Raw genomic sequence first — 18,727 nt, 5'->3', positions numbered from 1 at the left:
TCATAAAATGCTTCAGCATGATTTGTACTTCCCCTGTTTTGCGATGTATTGCACAATATTCAAATACAGAAGCACTGAAGGTTGCAGACAGCACATGTGTCCATTTACATCAAGGTTCCACCTCACTTTGCTTTGGCTATCTATCTGTAAATCACTTTGTATCCTTTGCGTGAATGAATTATTGACCTGTCTGCCGCAGGGTGACCGCGGAGATTCAGGCCCTGCAGGTCCATTCGGTCCCAAAGGAGACGGCTATCCCGGCCCCATGGTGAGGAACTGATTTAGAGACGTGCCCATTTGTCCACTCATAAATCTACACGTCTAAACATTACATTACATTACCTGTCTTTTGCTTTCCTTACTCTACAGTAAGTTATCAGTTCCAGCGGTATATCCACATTTTTTACTAAAAGCTACAGTACCTGACCATAATATGCCTCATGCTTTATTGAGAACATAGCAAGCACACACAGCAGAGGTGTCAGGTCTGGTTGCATGAGTTAATATTCTGGTATTGGTGGACAAAATACGCTGGCTTATTTTATTTCTTTAAACCAATCTCAAGCGTCTTCGGTGGCGCTAAGCCCTGGAAGCAGCGTCATTGCCTGTTGTTGACCAATCAAATGGAGATTTCAAAGGATTAGTTTTAAAGTAATAGTAATTCTGAAGAAGGCTTTTTTTGCCAAGAGTTAAATGATACTGCTTTATTGTATGTTCAGCCAGCAGATGGTTGTCTTAGCTTAGCATAAAGACTGGAACCAGTAGCCTGGATCTGTCGAAATGTAACAAAATCCACGTTCTAGCACCTCCTTAACTCACTTAACACTTTAAATTGAACAATCAAACAATTAATTTTATTTAGTTCATAATCAGTACGAGCAAAGAGGTGGGTTTGAATGAACAAAATCTCATCTAATGCTCAGAAATGAACACGGTATATGTTGTTTGTTTAATCTGTAAGCAAGCTGCAGCATAAAGACAACTTCTTTTTGCAGATGATGTGTGACTATAACTAAGTAATACCCTGTCACTTTCCTATCAAAAAGTCAAACTATTCGTTTGATTTCCTTTTTTAGAAAATATTTTAATAATATTCCACCTCCATGTCCTGTGTTGTTCAGGGCCCTCCCGGTCTGCCTGGACTGCCAGGAGAACCCGGCCAGGAAGGAGTGGGCATCCCTGGACCAAAGGTGAGAACTTGGATCCGTCAGACTAGAAGTAATGTTTATCAATTAAGTGCATGTTGGTGACAGTTGAGAAAAGCATGATGTATTACCAAAAAATAATGCGATCACCAACATTTTGTCTTTAGGGCTCCTTTTTAAAAAAAATTAATTATACGATTTTTTTGCACACGTGCTGTTACGCAGAGCTGCCTTGTGCTCTTTTCTTTAGCATATTCTGATTGCTATATATACACATTTATCCTACAGTAACATTTCTTGTTAAGACGCTTTGCAAAAATGAACCCCTGCTGGGAAAACTGAGCCAAAGCCATTGTACAAACCTGTACGATCAAGTGTTTGAATGAAGATAGGTGAAAGTATCTCCCCTGTGACAGATTTGGTCATTTGTTTGAGGAAACTAATTAAAGTAAACAAGATTTTGCTCAGCACTGGGGTTCATTTCTGTGATGGATTGTAAATTACTTCGTTGTTAGTGTTCATATATCTTCACTGTGTTTTCTCCTTCGCAGGGGGATGTTGGTTTCCGCGGGTTGCCTGGATTACCAGGACCTACGGGCGAAGGCCTCCAAGGACCTCTGGTATTTCATAACTTTGACATTACTTCTAACTGTAGATGTCTAAACGGAAGTAATTTCACTTTGTAACTCATGGAAAAAGCAGTTTGTATTCTGTTTCTGCAAACACAAGTCAAGGACAACATTGCAATGTGTTTACTTGTGCAGAATACCTGCTGTTATTTTGTATGACAACTAATGGTTCTGATTGAGTCATATCCTCTGAAGGATTACATCTATCTTTTAGTCAAAGAGCTCTAGATTGAAAAATGCCTCATCTCTTGTGAGAACATGCCCACCACGGGGGCTTTTTATTCCAAGGCTGCTAGTTCATTGTTAAAGGTATTTATCATGATTTTCCCCGCAGCACTCTGACACATCGGTGCAGAGTGTAAATCTCCCCGGACATATGTGTCTGATGAGAAGCAGACCTAACTCAAGCAACACTCAGCACCCGTATGTCCCAAAATATCCCATCCAGAGCCTCTGCAGACTTGAAACCAGTTTTTGCATGTCCGAGTGCTGTCACAGTCGTGTAGCGGTAGGCGGGATTTAATCGAGGAGTCGACTAAAGCTCTCATGTTGGCAGACCTTTTGAGAAAATGGTGGTGTCTGAAATTCACGACTCAGTTTTATAAGACATGGGTAATCCTCACCTTGAAATGTGACAGGCTGTTTCATGGTGTTTCATATTCATCTGTTCAAGAAAGGAACTATTGGTTACGAAGTGCTTACTAACAGCAACAAAACAAAGCACCAACAACGTAGTTAGTGAACCTGGAGTTTATTAAAAGAGTGTTTTTGAAAGACTTACCTACTGGCCCCTGTACCAGCTCCTCTCATAGTAAAGTCCATTCAAGTCATTACTAAAGTCAATCCAAAAGGAAGGAGCCCATTGGTGCTTTGTTTTATGTGTCAGGACTCTTCTCATGCTACTGCAGAGGTTCGGTGTTATTTTGAGCAGTATTAGTGGTTAAAAAAGACGCTTTAATGCCTTCACCGTACTGCCCCGAGCTAATCAGTGTTAGCCACGTCCAGCTGTTAGCGACTCTCCGGGATTTCTCCGTTAATAGTTGTTACACGAAAAAACTGTATCGATGGCTTATTTGATGTATGTAAATGCCAAAAAAGACCACGGGATGATTCTGCCCCGAAATTACACTTTAATGTCACACCACATTTCTGACTGGAACATATCAATAACTTGTTTTCCTCTTGAAGTTTCCTGCAGACAACCTTTTCCAAAGATTTTCTCATAGACCTAGCACCCACCTGTCATTCAAAGAGGCCAAGCTCTTAATTATTAATATAATTTAAACAGGTTAGTTGTATAAAAATTCACCCCCTGTAAAGTTTACCAAGCTGGAAACATGTTTATTTCAGTTGTAAAGTTGAGCATTTTAACATGGGGGGGGTCTATGGGGATTGACTCTCTTTTGGTGCCAGCCTCAAGTGGCCATTTGAGGAACTGCAGTTTTTGACACTTCTACATCGGCTTCATTTTTCAGCACTTGGGGTAGCCACTTGGATTTTCAAAATAAAATAATAATAATAAAAGTTCAGGTGCAATAGTTAGCAATAGTGTGTAAGCGTGCCTAATACTCCCTTGGGGGAATTGAGGCAGTAAAATGTCAAGAGAAATTGAATGAAATAATAAAATGGAGTAAAGTCCTCTCCAATGTGGTGCTTACTGTATCCTCTGTACTGCAGGGTAACCCTGGACGGCCTGGCCCTCCAGGGCCAACAGGGCCACAAGGACAAGGAGTTCAAGGACCAAAGGTAGGCTGTGATTCGTTTTCCTTCTTATAGAAATGAATGTATTTGTTAAATCTATCTGAGATGTGTATACTGTAGCAAAGCAGTTGATTTATGTGTTTGATTGTTCCAGGGTGAGCAGGGGTCCCAAGGCGTGACAGGGCCGAGGGGAATACCTGGTGAAGGCTTCCCTGGAGCTAAAGTGAGTCACCATGTTGTCTAGGACTTTTGAAAGCGCGTATTGTGTTCTGATCACTGACATTTTGCCATGTAATGTGACAGGGTGACCGAGGCTCAGCAGGAGAGAGGGGGCTGAAGGGAATCAAGGGAGAATTTGGAGATCCTGGAACCCCAGGGCAACCTGTGAGTGACCCAAATGTTGCTTTTATAATATTTGTCTGATACATGCAATTGAACATTTGTAGAAACTTTAAAAATAATATAACTATTTTTTTGTATTCTTATCCTAGGGCCGAGCTGGTGTCAAAGGTGAAGCAGGCCTCACTGTGAGTCTTCTCCTTTTTTCATATACTTTAGTACATTTAGTCAAGTTCTAAGTACAAATACAGAGTATTTCCATTTATACTAGTCTCTACCCCTACTCCACTACAACTCAAAAGCAAATATACTTTTTACTCCACTACATTTGTCTGACAGCTTTAGTTACTTGTCACTTTTCAGATTACAATTTTTCATACCTTCCAGTCCAGTTAGAATCATGTATTTCCAAATTTGTTGATTTTTAGTTAGATTTTTTCTAATAAACTGAAGGATAAAATGTTCCTCAATTAAGGATCTTAGTACTGCCACCACTGACATTCAGCTACTGCTCATGTTTATTTATACACTCACACTGTGTTGGTGTATTCATTTCAGAGAGAGGACATCATTCGGATGATCAAAGAAATCTGCGGTACAGTATCTGTGATCTTTTCGATATTTATTTCCCTTCTCAGTATTGACTTAACAGCACAACGGAAGATTTAGTTTCTGAATCTAAGCCTCTGTCTCATCTTATCTGTGAATCATTAGGTCAGATTCCACAGTGAACGTCGTCAAAGTGACAGTTGAGCCATGATCTCATATGTTGATGTGATGTGATTCCAGGATGTGGGATCAAGTGTAAGGAGAGGCCCATGGAGCTGGTGTTTGTCATTGACAGCTCGGAGAGCGTGGGCCCGGAGAACTTTGAGATCATCAAGGACTTTGTAAACGCGCTGGTGGACCGAGTCACAGTGGGTCGTAACGCCACCAGGATTGGCCTGGTGCTCTACAGCCTGGAGGTGAAGCTGGTGTTCAACTTGGCGCGCTACGTCACCAAACAGGACATCAAGCAGGCCATCAGGAACATCCCGTACATGGGAGAGGGCACCTATACTGGTACAGCCATCCGTAAAGCCACCCAGGAGGCCTTCTACAGTTCACGTGTCGGGGTCAGCAAAGTGGCCATCGTGATTACTGACGGGCAGACGGACAAGCGGGAGCCAGTGAAGTTAGATATAGCTGTACGAGAAGCACACGCTGCTAATATTGAGATGTTTGCTCTTGGGATTGTGAACACGTCAGACCCAACGCAGGCTGAGTTCATGAGAGAACTCAATCTGATTGCCTCTGACCCAGACACAGAGCACATGTTCCTCATCGATGACTTCAACACCCTGCCAGGTTAGTGGACCTTATCTTTAATTGTGTTTTTGTGTTACACTGCGTCTATGCAGAGCTGCAATATTAGCACATTGCACTTTTATCTGTATCTGTGTATATGTTGGAGAAGATATGCCAGTACGTAAATGCTAAATATAGTTTATAATATTTTGTAAACTTAAGAGGAACAGGTAGGTGGATTGGCTGGCTGTTTTCCTCCTAGCAAGCTGTTACCTTAACTTTGGCTAGCTGTTTCTTCTGCTTTCAGTCTTTATGCTATGCTAAGCTATCACCTGCTGCTTCTGCTAACTAGTATATAGCCATGAGAGTGATACAGATTTTCACATCAAACTCTCAGCAAGAAAGATAATAACTATGTATCCAAAAATGCCCAAAACTCTACCATCAGTGTTTCAGTCATTAGTTCATGCTAATTCAGCTATGCTTTGAAAACTGTGCAGATGGTCCTTTAATATCACAAATGGATGTAAATGATAAACAAAGTACAGTTGGGGCTGATGGGAATGTGTAATGTGAACCTCATGGTGGTGCTAGAGGAAAAGTCAGGGGAATACCAAAGACTAGCCTATAGGAGATATCGTCTGGGGACATGAACATCTGGTACCACATTTCATATTAAAATTACCAATGTTATCAAACCAATGTTATCAAACCAATGTTATCAAACCGATGTTGAGGTCGTGTCTAAATGGTAACCCTAGATTTGCAAAAACTCACACAAGACGACCTATACTTACCTTAACCATTTAAGATCAATACCTAACCCTAACCATCTGAGGCCAATGCCAAATCTTAACCATCTAACCTGAACCATCTCGTGAGAATTTCATCAATCTTGGGTTATCATCTAGACACAACCCGACATTGCCACCCTTGGAGCCAGGCTGCTTTCCTGGCTTAAAAATACCTCCCAGTGGGTGTTCAACCTTTAGAGACAACACATGCTGTATCCCTAGCACTGATTTCTCCTCTGTGTCTTTCTGTCTCAGCGCTGGAATCCAAGTTGGTCAGCCAGTTCTGTGAGGACGAGAATGGAGCACTGATTTATAACAGAATAACTAATGGCTACAACGGCTATGGAAACAACGGCTACAACGGTAACAACGGACAGAGGAATGGTAACAATGGGAACTATGCCGTCGGTGGCTATGGATACCGGCCTGTGACTGAGCAGCAAGTACTGAACGGACGTCAGACTGGCACCAACACTGGCACCGCCACTCACAGCCAAGGAGGCCGGGTAGAGACCACCCAGCATATCAGCGAAGGATCCAGCACAGGCCATGTATGGAACACAATGAGTGTGTGTTTATTACAGAACGTTCATTAAAAACCTGTTTTCAACACTTTTGTGCTGCTTTTGTCACCATCAGAGAGGAGGAGGGCAGCATGTGTTCACTGAGACACGCTTGGGAACTGAACGCGGGGACACATTTAACCGCGACTTTAGCCCTCCCGCCAGAGAGAACTCCTCCAGTACCAGAGGCTCCTCCTCATCTTCATCATCATCATCATCATCATCTTCTTCTTCAAGAATAAGCACATCGTCGACAGGTGTATCTGTACAGCATGTGCCTGCACTAAGGCCAGCTCTCCCCAAAGGTACAGTCTATTCTGCTCTTAGATAGTTCTCGTTAAGAGCCGTCGCTTGCAGAGACATGACACGGTTACATAACAATTCACAAAACAGAGCAGACGTCCACAAAAGACAGTTTGATAGTAATTACAGAGAAACACTATCAACAAAGGAAAACAAGCAGAGCTGCTTCCTGTAGGTGACTCTTCAGGTAACACAAATAAAATGACTCATACCTTTGGGTGAAATCAAACAAGCCACAGTGTTTGCATCTTTGTTATAGCGTTCAAAAGTTCTGCCAAGTGTTGTCAAAATACTAAAAGCTGTGTCCTGTTGAAATCACTTAAATACAAAGTACTTTGCTAAAGATTAAGAATAAGATAAATGTATTAATCACCTTACTCAGCTATAAAGGTCTTAAGAGGCAAATTTCCTTAGAAAAAGGGAAATATATTTGAACACTCATTCACAAAAAACAAAGATGCAGATGTTCTGTAGGTAGAAATGTCACATTTATTGTCCCTGCAAAATAAATGGATACATTCATTAATCAATAAAGCATGAATCACGTGTCTCCAGATAAGGACTAGCCAATCGAGGACAAGGATTTACGCTAGATCTCCCATATTGTTCATCCTTTAAAAAGGAAATCGTTACATTTTACTCAGTGATATGTGTATTTTGTTCCACATATGATATACGTGATTTAAATTGTTTTATGTCTTTTTTGTGTGAAATAGTGAATATCTTCAGTGGAATTAACAACACACGTTTCTAATATTTGGTTATAATATGAGTGTTTCTGTCCGAACCCGGCATAAGTCTGAGAGCATCATAACAGAGTTCTTTCATGTCAGAGCCCAACCCGAGCCCGATACAGTTTGTGTTACATTGATATTTATCGCCTGAAATAGCTGATGTGTTGTACACACAGTAGGTCCATTATTTATACTTATTTTTACAAATACCATGGCAAAGTAGGCCGAACCGAACCCGAACATCATCTGTAAATTGGGTTTAAATTGGGTTTGGGCCACACTCTAATACACACACATGCAGGTAATATTGTAAAATTTTCTACACTGATTTAGGTGCGTATTAGACTGATTAAAATGTATTGTTATGATGTTCAAGAATGCAAGTACTCGCCCATAATCCATGAAACAAACATTATATATCCATTCATCCTTCATCCATCTTCAACCGCTTGTCCCTATCGGGGTCACAGGGGGGCTAGAGCCGATCCCACCTTGGTTGTTAGTGTTATTACATCATATATTGTACATTTCTATTGTATTGTAATAATATGGCTTCATTCTTTCCCTGGCAGTTAGTGATAAGGGCGCTCAACTGGAAAATCAGGAAACCGCAACCAATTTCCGAGCGCAGAGAGCAATTCGTGGTGTTCCTCCAAATCACTTGTGCAGATAACTTCATTATTTGAGCTGCGGTTCCACAGAACCTGCTCCTTCTTACACAGCCACCAGGAACCTGGTTTCACACAGACACGCTGTGACTGAGATCAGACGTATAATCACTTCAGATAGACGTCGAAATTCATCTGTTGTGCAGCTGTCTAGTTCTCGACTATCTTAAGCAGGAGTCATTTGCCATAAATTGTGGTAAGTTGAGACTCTTTGTTTTAATTGACGGAGCACCTGCTTTAAACTCCTCCGCTCTGTTCAATCCAGCGGAGAATGTTTGCCTTCTGGAAATGTGAAACAGCTCATTAAATAGGTCATTTGATTGGGATGATTCAGCAAAGAGTGTGGCAGTAAACTATTCAGCCCTTTCCACCATGTTCTCACTGCTGTATATTACAGCTTACTCATCATTAGCTCCACAACATTGTTAAGAAACCACAAATAATCTGCCATGTTTTCCTCTTTTTTTTGTCAACTGGTGCCACTGGTCATTGTTACTATGGAAACGTCACCCTTAGTTAGCCTGGGGTGATGTTAAAAGTTGGATTAGACAAATAAAGAGCAGAATTAAGACGAGCCGTACCGTACAGACCGGTCTGAATAACAGCTCAGCTTGTCAGATGCTAAGTTACACAATGATTGAAGTGCAGATGTGAAAGTAGGAAGTGTAGCTGTAGCTGGAGTGTGCCTAACTTTTTTTCCTACTTATAAATGTGATATTCGATCAGATCTGCTGTGATGTCCCTCGACAGGTGAAGCTCCAGTCTGTTGTGTTCTGATTCCGCGCGGTAGAGGGTTATGATGAGTTCATTGTGATTGACAGGCTCAGTAATGAGGTCATGTAGGTGAGGAGCAGGGAGGCCAATTATTCTTCCATGCAGTGTGCGGATGATTTTATAGAATCTGCTGCTTTTCCTGCAGAGACCGTACCCTTGGACCCTCGCTGCGGCCTGGTTCTGGACCAGGGCACGTGTCGGGACTACAACATCCGCTGGTACTACGATAAGCAAGCGAACGCCTGCGCCCAGTTCTGGTACGGAGGCTGCAACGGCAACAAGAACCGCTTTGACACAGAGGACGAGTGCAAGAGGACGTGTGTGATCACCAGAGCCGCCGGTACACACTCACGATTCATCCCTGCTATATTAATGTCCTTTATGTCATTGACATACAGTGATAAACAGCAACTCTGTCATCTTTTTCTCCTTTTTTTTTTCCAATTTCCTCTCCTTTATTGGTTCCAAATGTTTTAGAGTATTGACTTTCTCATGTGTTTTCCTCTTCCAGGGGGCTGAGCGAAGGCATCTGCGTACATCTGCTGTAGATACTTCAAGGAGGGGCAGCTAATACCAGCCATTTTTCACAGGGTTATGTACATTTTCTGCATAATTCTCAGGCATATACGTATACACTGATGTTCCATATCCCTGTCACATTTCAGCTCCTGTCTTTACGCCCCCTCCTGTACAACTTATTTCAAAACGATCCTCTAATTACAGTGAAAGAGAGCCCAGCTTTGATAGATACCTCCGTTTCTTGTTGTTGTTTTGTTTATACAAGCATCTAACGCAGGGGATACTCCATCACTCCGACTCAGGAATACAGACGAGCGCTCTCACTGTGTGTGTGTGTGTCCCGCGCGTCGTGTTTTTTTCACGCACAGTCCGCGGGTGCTGCAAAGATTGTGAGAAAATGGACTGAGCGGTAAATAACTCTGGTGCCTTATTAATGTCAGAATCATAAATCACATCAGTCAATCAATATGTCATCGAGACATAGTGTAGCTATTCTTTTCTTAACTCAATCACTGTAGGGCATATGGGTGCATAACTACACGAGCCAATAAAACAAATGAAGCTTCTCATCACTTATATCAATAAAATATAATATGTTCTTTTTATAAATATAAATATATGAAAATGACTGATGCTCTGTAACTTCATGGAATAATTGTGTGCATTTGAATGTGTGTGTTTTTTTTTAGGTTTTCTGAATGACAATGCGGTGTTTTGTGTTTACATGATTTCACTTCTTACTTACCCACTCACAATCTACGTTTGTTGAAGCAGACACACACATACACACACTGCCCTCTACTGGGTAACAAACGCTGATGTCACTCAAGTCAGTACTAGAGTACAAGACACTAGAATTGTACTTCCTTGTTGAGCAACTGGTTTGTCACTACACTACCCAGCTGTACTGACTGTATACATCCATATTGTACTGTTACATGGTCAACATATGATGTCAAACATGCTTAATAAATCTGATCTAAACTAATACATGATGTGCATCACATTCATGGCACGAGACTGCATGAGAATGATCTTACAGTCACTCCTATGTTTTGCAGTAAGACTATATTGTTATGCAAGTTCAGTATCACATGTTATCGTATTGTTCTAGTATTCTGAGTAGTGAGATGAAACATGTTGACTGTTACAGTTTGGAACATTTATAATGTGATCAGTTCTGCCCATGTGTTCTCAGGCCATGTGAGCCACACTGTAGTTAGATATATAGATCAATTAATTTGCATTTAAAAGCAAATTCTGTAATGCATTAAATGGGGGTGTACCATACGTGTTGCGTTTAGTATATCTTAGCTCAAACACAGGGGATGGCTGGAATATTAGGTATACAGGAAGTATCATTTGTTTGCCATAGAGAGATTCACTTCTTATGTTTCTGCTTCTAATCTAATGCAGCCTGTTCTCATTTCCAGGGCGTCAAATACTAACGCTTCATTTTCCTCCGCGTTTGATACCGGCATCGCCTTTGAGTGTCTGCATGAAACGCACCTGTGAACCCATCGGCGGCAATATTAGATGCTCAGAAGGAAGAGTGACAACGTAAGGAAGGGGTCAGACAAACACAGGACTTTCACCCAGGAGACCAGGGTTTGTGTCTCATTCGTGGCCCTGTGTCACTTTACCTACCTTAACAGTGTACATATTATAACCCCACCCACGGTCCTTTCCTAACCCGAACCAATTATTTTGGAATTCACAATGTAAACAACATGTTCCCCATGTCTAAACCAGTGAAGGTATTGGAGTTTTACAGTTGGACGTGCAGGGCTATCGGGTGCATCGACAAGTGACGGCGTGCGCATTTCAGCCACCTAAAAAACACTACACGCTATAATGTGCGACATATTAGCTGGGTCAAAGTTGGTTCATGGACAATAAATACCAGAAAACAAAAAGTGTTGTTGACATAAACAGTAAAATACAGTTCACTGTGGTTAATGAGCCAGAGTATACACAGGAAGACTTTATTCAGAGACACTTAAAGGGCTGAGGTGTAGGTCGAGGGGAAAGGGCTGTCTGACATCAAGGGAAAGCCGTGAAAATATTTAAATATAGCGTTCACTTAAACTGATGCAGATTGTTTTACGCGCGCTACATTTAGGTTGCTAACATATTTTTGCTGCTGCTGCCCCCGTCCACAGTAGTACATTGCGTAGCTTCCGTGTCAGTAGCCTACTGTCTGTCAGGTTCGCAGTACCTCATGCAACCCTACTTCAGAATATCTAAACTCTCCCTTTAAGATATTATATGTTTATATGTGTATTCTTGGGCTCCTTTTATCTACTGTCCTGCCCAAACCTGATTTCTTCTAATGTAAAGCGCTTTGGGTCAACTCCTGTTGTATTTAAATGTGCTATATAAATAAAAGTGACTTGACTTGACTTGACTTGACTTGACTTGACTAAATCAGGGTACAGCACCTCAAATTAGTTATGTTGTGGCCCCTAAATTATTGCGGGTTAAAGGAGTTTTATGGTTTAAGATAGTGGGTGTGAGGGTATTGCAGTTTTTCTTAGTCAATGGAGAAAAGAGCAATATGAAGTTCCACCCTGCTCGCCCCACCCTAATAATTTACGTACTGTCCGTACATATTCTACAAAAACGAATACACATGTGCAAGACTTTATTCAGAACTGTGCTTTGTCAATTGACTGTGGCTTTTGGGAAGTGTCAGAGCTTTCCAACGCAGAATCTGCTCTCCCCTTCTGCTTAAATTACACACAGACGCTCCTCGACAAGTGGCATCGTCTGATCTATCTTTAGTGCTGCCCACGGGAGAAATGTTACCTAACTCTACACACTCCTCAGACTTCATCAAGCCACAGAAACAAGATTTAACAAAATAAGATCCTATTGATTATTGATCCGGACACATCCTTCATGGCCTTTTTGACATTCTGTCCCAAAATGTGTGACTGGGAGAGCAAATTGGGGATTTGTACCTTCAAGAAGAAAGAAAAGTGCGTAAAAATATACATTTCAGCACTGAAATTCCCTCAGTGATTGAGGTGTGTTTTAAAAGGTTTAACTGCAAAGCAACACAGACAGTAAAGACACACACAATCAAACAGCTGCACAATAGTACACCCCACAGGGAAAAGAGAGAAGCATGCTGGCTCTCACCTGTTCCTTTACACAGCTGCTGCACCCAAACTCTACTGGTCCATTTTTAGCACAATGTTTTTGTGCTCTTCAATTTCACTTAAACAACGCCATGCTGTGACGGATAAAATAAGGTAAGATTCTGTATTGATTTGCTGGCTCTGCTGAGGAATTGTTGCAGAAGATTCAGCTGAGGAAAATACAGTCAAGTGCTGAAAAAAAGCATTAAAACACCAATGAAGAAAGAATTAGAACTCAAAGCGAACGAAACTTAACATTTGATATTTGTTTCATTCATTAGTTACCCGAAATCCACATTTATACTTTTTAGATAACTACCTAATGCCCAATTTTCTGGTTCAAATTGAAAATTAGCTGCTTTTCTTTGTCATATAACAAGACGAAGAAGAATTACTTTATTTATTTGAATTTTTTCACTCTGTTATTATTCATGTTACACACACACAAGCCCGAAATACACACATGCACAGACAGGACCTATATACATGCAATTAATGGAGAGATGTTAGAGCGAGGGGGCTGCCAGTGACCAGCGCCCCGAGCAGTTGGGGGTTCGGTGCCTTGCTCAACAGTACCTCGGCAGTGCCCAGGAGATGGACTGGCACCTCTCCAGCCACCAGTCCACACTCCATACATGGTCCAGTAGCTCAGTCCATACGGTTCCCAGCCAAGTCACCTATGGACTGAGCTACTGCCGCCCCAATGTGATAGTAAATGAAATATTTGGGGGGTTCTGACTGTTGGTCGAACAAGACAAGATAGTTAAAAAAAGGAATCTTGGGCTGTGAACAAAACAATCAGTAAGTAACTGATAAGAAATAGCAATTGTTAGTAGAAGCTCTAGTAGTCTATGCGAAAGTAAAAGTGACTTTAATGATATTGTCTGTAGTAATAACTATGGATAATTCTCTACTGGTTGCTAAGTCACTGTGTATGAATCAAAGTATACAGGAATTGATGTATATGTAAACAGAACACTAAATGCAGGGTTCGTACACCCTTCTTAGGTCAAATTCAAGCACTTTCAAGGTCAGTTTTCAAGCTTTTCCAGCACCTTACAACTGTGGTAAATGACATATTTATTAAATTACGTATTTCTATTCCATAGCTATTTGTTGTAAAAGAGATGCAGATACAATTTCAAACGTTTTCAAGTACGTTATCCAAAATTCAAGCACTTTCAAGGAGCTGTACGAACCCTGTGAATCAGTACAGTTCATTTGGCCGTAATAGATAAGTAAAGAAGAAAAATGAATGAATGAAAAGGTGATCTGTATTTTGAACCTGACAGTGGCTGCTCTAAATACCCTCCCAGTCATACGTATAACTTGAGGCGATCTATTCGAGGGCCTTGACAGCATTGTCTCCGCTGTTCTTGGGCCACATGACACTTTGGGAGCTGAATCATGGTGGCATATCCCAGCCTGAGCAGCCAGTTGCTTCTTTCAGTCTATGACAGCAGCTGCTCGAACTGAGGCCTGCGCTGTGATTTGGCCCAGTCAGATTCCACTGGAGCTGCAGCAGGGAAGGGGGCAGAGGGAGCTATATTTAGACTGGGACGGTATTAAATTGCAGGGTCTTCACTCTGGGAACTTTTTCACTGCTCTGTCTTTTCGAGCCAGGACCGTCTGCCAAAAGGACCTGTGGCCGTCGTCTCCGTCCTCTCTGTTCACCTGCCGATTTCCCCTCCTGACACACCATGGACCCCAACGCCATCAAGGAGGAGCTGCGCCTGTTTCAGAGCACCCTGCTCCAGGACGGGCTGAAGGAGCTGCTAAATGAGAACAAGTTTGTGGACTGCACCCTGAAGGTAGGCGACCGCAGCTTCCCCTGCCACCGGCTGATCATGGCCGCCTGCAGCCCTTACTTCAGGGAGATCTTCTTCACAGAGGATGGGAAGGAGGTTGAGAACACCAAAGAGGTGGTCCTGGAGGATGTCAACCCTTCCATCCTGGAAATGATTGTCCAGTACCTCTACTCAGCCGAGATTGACCTCACCGATGACAACGTGCAGGATATAATTGCTGTGGCAAACAGATTCCAGATCCCTTCTGTCTTTACGGTCTGTGTCAACTACCTCCAGAAGAAGCTGTCCCTGAGCAACTGCCTGGCCATTTTCAGGTTGGGCCTGGTGATCAGCTGTCCCAGGCTCGCTGTGGCTGCGCGCAACTACATCGCTGACCGCTTTGAGCTCCTTTACAAAGAAGAAGAGTTCCTGAAGCTCGCAGCCCACGAACTGTTCGCAATCATCGGTGGAGACTCGCTGAACGTAGCGAAGGAGGAGCTGGTGTTCGAGGCGGTTATGGCCTGGGTCCGCCATGAAAAGGACCGCGTCAAGGTCCTGAAGGATGCTTTCAACTGCATCCGCTTCCGCCTGCTGCCAGAGAAGTATTTCAAAGACAAAGTGGAGACCGATGACATCATCAAGGCTGACCCGGAGCTCCAGAAAACGATCCAGGTCATCAGGGATGCCTTCAAGGGGAAGCTTCCAGAGACACCCAAGAAGAAGGAGGGGGAGGAAGGGGCTGGCTTGGAAGGCGGTGAGGAGGAGGACAACCCATTCCCCGGCTTCCTGAATGACAACCGCAGACACGGCATGTACACACGTGAATTCATCGTCATGATCAATGATACAGCTGCGGTGGCGTATGATGTCAGCGAGAACGAGTGCTTCCTGGCAGCCATGTCGGAGCAGGTGCCACGTAACCACGTCAGCCTGGCGTCACAGAGGAACCAGCTCTACATCATCGGAGGACTGTTCGTGGATGAGGAAAACAAAGATGTTCCCCTACAATGCTACTTCTACTTGGTAACCAGGGTCTCCTTTTATTTGATCGTATCACGTATCACTCCCTTTGTTACAAAGGAAGTATTATTCAAAGAAATAGACATTTTGGGAAATATTATTGTTCAGTTACTTGCACAGCTTTTGCTGAGAATATAGACACCACTGTCCTATTTTAATGTTAATTATGTAGTTAGAGCCACAAGACTGCTAGCTTAGCCAACCACAAAGACGGGTAGCAGCGGGGAAATAGCTAGCATTAGCAATAGCAAAACATTGATGTAAACAAGATTAAATATATAACAAGTTGATTCATGAGCTTTACTTGCGCTGGTAGGCAGATTTTTGTTTGATACGAGTCAGGCTAGCTGTTTACCCCTGCCTCCAGTCTTTATGCTAATCTAGTGGCTAGTGTAGCTGGCTAGTTTTTAGGTTGTGCAGACATGACGGTTGTAGCCATCTTCTCAACTAAATCTAAGCAAGAAAACAAAAAAGTCTATTTCCCAACATGTCCGACTATTCTTAATTAAACAGTGTTTGCAGTTTCTTAGAAGTCTGTGAGTATTTGTAAAAGTAATGCACTTAGCATTAGCCCGAAAACTGTCCTTCTCAAGGGGTTTAGCTCCTCTGATCCTTCTTTTGCGTTTTATTGCCTTAATGGAACTCAAACCACAAATAAAGCATAGAAAAATGGACAGACACCCAAAGTCATTTTTCAGTCTATAACCGCAAAAATGACCAGGATACAGTTTTTCCTAAATCCTTCTACGATCAATCAATGGACTTTTTCCCCCCAGTGACACACACACTGAAGCGATGAAGGCCTTTAATAACTTTTTTACAGCATAATCAATATGTGGATACCATATGGTACAATGATTTATTCACGACTTTATGAAGAGATAAAGAGACACTGCTAATGGGTGCTAAGAGGGTGTTTTAATGTACTTTTGTTCACAGTTGGATCCGCTCACATCTGAATGGGTTGCCCTTCCACCCATGCCTTCCCCACGATGCCTCTTCAACATCGGAGAGTGTGAGAGCCTGCTGTTCGCTGTAGCTGGAAAAGATCTCCAGACCAACGAGTCGCTGGACACTGTGATGTGCTACGATGTTGAGTTAGTAGCAGCGGGCCTATTTGCTCCTTTGCCCTCCCTCTTTGTTTATTTCTCACACCATGTTTCATCTTTTTTGATTTGACTCTACTAATTCCACACATGTACAGTTAAGCATTTGAAAATCCGGGCGAAACAGCGGCAACACATTCAGAAGAACAAAATATCATTGAAAATCATGACTTAAAACTATGACTTCCATATTAATTCTTCAGGAAGATGAGGTGGAGTGAGACCAAAAAGCTTCCTCTGAAGATCCACGGCCATGCTGTCGTCTCCCACAAAGGACTCGTGTACTGCATCGGAGGAAAGACAGATGACAAGTGAGTAAATGTGTGTGTGTGTGTGTGTGTGTGTGTGAGCTGCAGCTGTTTGTGGCCTATCACTCGCAGCAATTACACTGCTACAGTAGTCTTAAGTCTAATATGTTACCGTAATGTAAGCTAATGACCCTGTGCATCTCTTTGAATGATGTAGTGATAAAAAAAGCTCTGCAGAGCCACTGAACACAACACCTGCTGTTATCTTAACATTTTTCTTTTTTTTCTTAACTTCTTAGTGTTACATGAACAAAACAGCCAACGTGTCCTCAAACCATTTAACCTTCTATTTAATAATAAAATAAAGTGTGAATGATTTTTTCTTTTTTTTAATAATTATAATAATAATAATAATAACAGATCAATTTTATACAACACTCTTCTCAATACTCAATACTTTACATATAAAAAAAAAATAATAGACAATCAAACAGGAAGCACGTTAAACAACACTAACACAAAAGAACATCACATTAAATTTAAAATAAAAGAATACAGAAAGTGGAAGATGGTGGGTTTTTTGTTGTTGTAGGTCAGGGCTGCCCAATCCTGCTCCTGGAGGGCCACTGTCCTGCATGTTTTAGGTTTCTCCCTGCTCTAACACACCTGAGTCTAAGGATTTCCAAACCTGTGACAAGCATCAGCTGCTTGATAAGGAGCACATCATTAGAGTCAGGTGTGTCAGAGCAGAGAGAAACCTAAAACATGCAGGACAGTGGCTCTCCAGGAGCAGGGTTGGGCAGCTCTGCTGTAGGTGATCCGGTAGAGGTGGGATCTAAGCTGACTCTTGAATGACGGCAGTGGTTCTGAGTTCCAGGGGGTAGGGGCGCAATGGCAAAGGCTTCATAGGACACATCATGTTGTATAAGTGTATATATGTTGAGTTACTGTATATATGAGTATCTGTCATTTGCCTGGAAGTGCACTTCATCTCCTGGAGGAACCAACATTTTAAATACCCTTGCGTAAAGTTAAATTAGACCCTACACACATAATAGAACATGTCAACAAATATCTTACATACACTCAAAGTAACTCCTCCCAAACGGAAATAAAAAACGAATTTGTCGACTTTGTGCCAACCAAATTACTTCTACCTCTAATTCCCATTCTTATATCCATCTTCTTTTTATATTATTCTATTATGTTTCATGTCATTGGTTCTAATTTATTCAGCTGTTTGGCCATGAGGACCTTCTCTTTTTCTCCGGTGAAATTGTTTTCCCGCTGATGTTGTGTCTAATAAAAGTCACTGATGCTCAAATGAAGGCCCCATGCTGAAACACACTGTCAGCCCATTAGTAATATTAGCAAAGATTATTGAGACGTGAGGTGGCGTTTTCATTATAATTTACTGGAATGTATTTCTTTATCTGAGTTTTTAATTCGGATGTTTCATGTAGAACGAAGGTGCTTTTGTTACAAACGTGGACCTGAAGGAACATTAAAGAACTCATTCATTAGTGTAAGCCTCATGGTCAGAGACGGATTAATGCCCAGGCTGGCCTAGGGGCCCAAGGTGTGCAGGGGCCCCGGATTGGCAAGACTTTTTTTTATTTTTTTTATTTACTACAATGGTAGAAAAAAAAAACTTAGACACTTAGAAACATAAAAAAAAAATTCACTGATTGGATAGATATTTGACACATTTACTCAACCAGATGCCATCATGTAGCCGGTTCATTAGGTCAGGTTTGTTGTCAAATGAAACGTCGCTCACTGTTACTTCACAGTACAGCGGCAAAATGTCAGAAAGGAAATGTGATGGAGCACGAAAAAGAAAAGCACAACGACTGAAAGAACAATGAGACCAAGATCGACTAAAGAAAATTCCTAAATTTACAGGATTTTTCAAGGTTGCGGACTCTTCTAGCGTTTTTTTTTTCTGATAAAGCTGATTAATAATG

The 18,727-nt window shown here is 41.9% G+C and overlaps 2 protein-coding genes across 2 annotated transcripts in view; both read left to right on the top strand.

The window, feature by feature from the left end:
* Nucleotides 1-10,429, top strand: part of LOC310964993 (uncharacterized protein) — a 31,853-nt gene extending 21,424 nt beyond the window's left edge. Inside the window, exons 24-36 of the mRNA XM_083938351.1 lie at nucleotides 200-268; nucleotides 1,122-1,190; nucleotides 1,697-1,765; nucleotides 3,452-3,520; nucleotides 3,630-3,698; nucleotides 3,779-3,859; nucleotides 3,967-4,002; nucleotides 4,373-4,409; nucleotides 4,604-5,161; nucleotides 6,151-6,446; nucleotides 6,535-6,763; nucleotides 9,083-9,277; nucleotides 9,449-10,429. Coding sequence (XP_083794477.1) covers nucleotides 200-268; nucleotides 1,122-1,190; nucleotides 1,697-1,765; nucleotides 3,452-3,520; nucleotides 3,630-3,698; nucleotides 3,779-3,859; nucleotides 3,967-4,002; nucleotides 4,373-4,409; nucleotides 4,604-5,161; nucleotides 6,151-6,446; nucleotides 6,535-6,763; nucleotides 9,083-9,277; nucleotides 9,449-9,456 — 1,785 coding nt within the window. The 3' untranslated portion in view covers nucleotides 9,457-10,429. The remainder of the gene's footprint in view (nucleotides 1-199; nucleotides 269-1,121; nucleotides 1,191-1,696; nucleotides 1,766-3,451; nucleotides 3,521-3,629; nucleotides 3,699-3,778; nucleotides 3,860-3,966; nucleotides 4,003-4,372; nucleotides 4,410-4,603; nucleotides 5,162-6,150; nucleotides 6,447-6,534; nucleotides 6,764-9,082; nucleotides 9,278-9,448) is intronic.
* A 3,784-nt stretch (nucleotides 10,430-14,213) lies between these two features.
* The window catches only part of LOC310964627 (kelch-like protein 41b), a 6,492-nt gene continuing 1,978 nt past the window's right edge, over nucleotides 14,214-18,727 (top strand). Inside the window, exons 1-3 of the mRNA XM_083937823.1 lie at nucleotides 14,214-15,409; nucleotides 16,346-16,503; nucleotides 16,716-16,823. Of these exons, the coding sequence (XP_083793949.1) occupies nucleotides 14,300-15,409; nucleotides 16,346-16,503; nucleotides 16,716-16,823 (1,376 nt within the window). The 5' untranslated portion in view covers nucleotides 14,214-14,299. The remainder of the gene's footprint in view (nucleotides 15,410-16,345; nucleotides 16,504-16,715; nucleotides 16,824-18,727) is intronic.

The sequence above is a fragment of the Echiichthys vipera genome, assembly GCF_963691815.1.
Source record: "Echiichthys vipera genome assembly, chromosome: 23".
NCBI lineage: Eukaryota > Metazoa > Chordata > Actinopteri > Perciformes > Trachinidae > Echiichthys > Echiichthys vipera.
The sequence above is the reverse complement of the archived record's forward strand: the minus strand, read 5'-3'. Positions and strand labels throughout refer to the sequence as shown.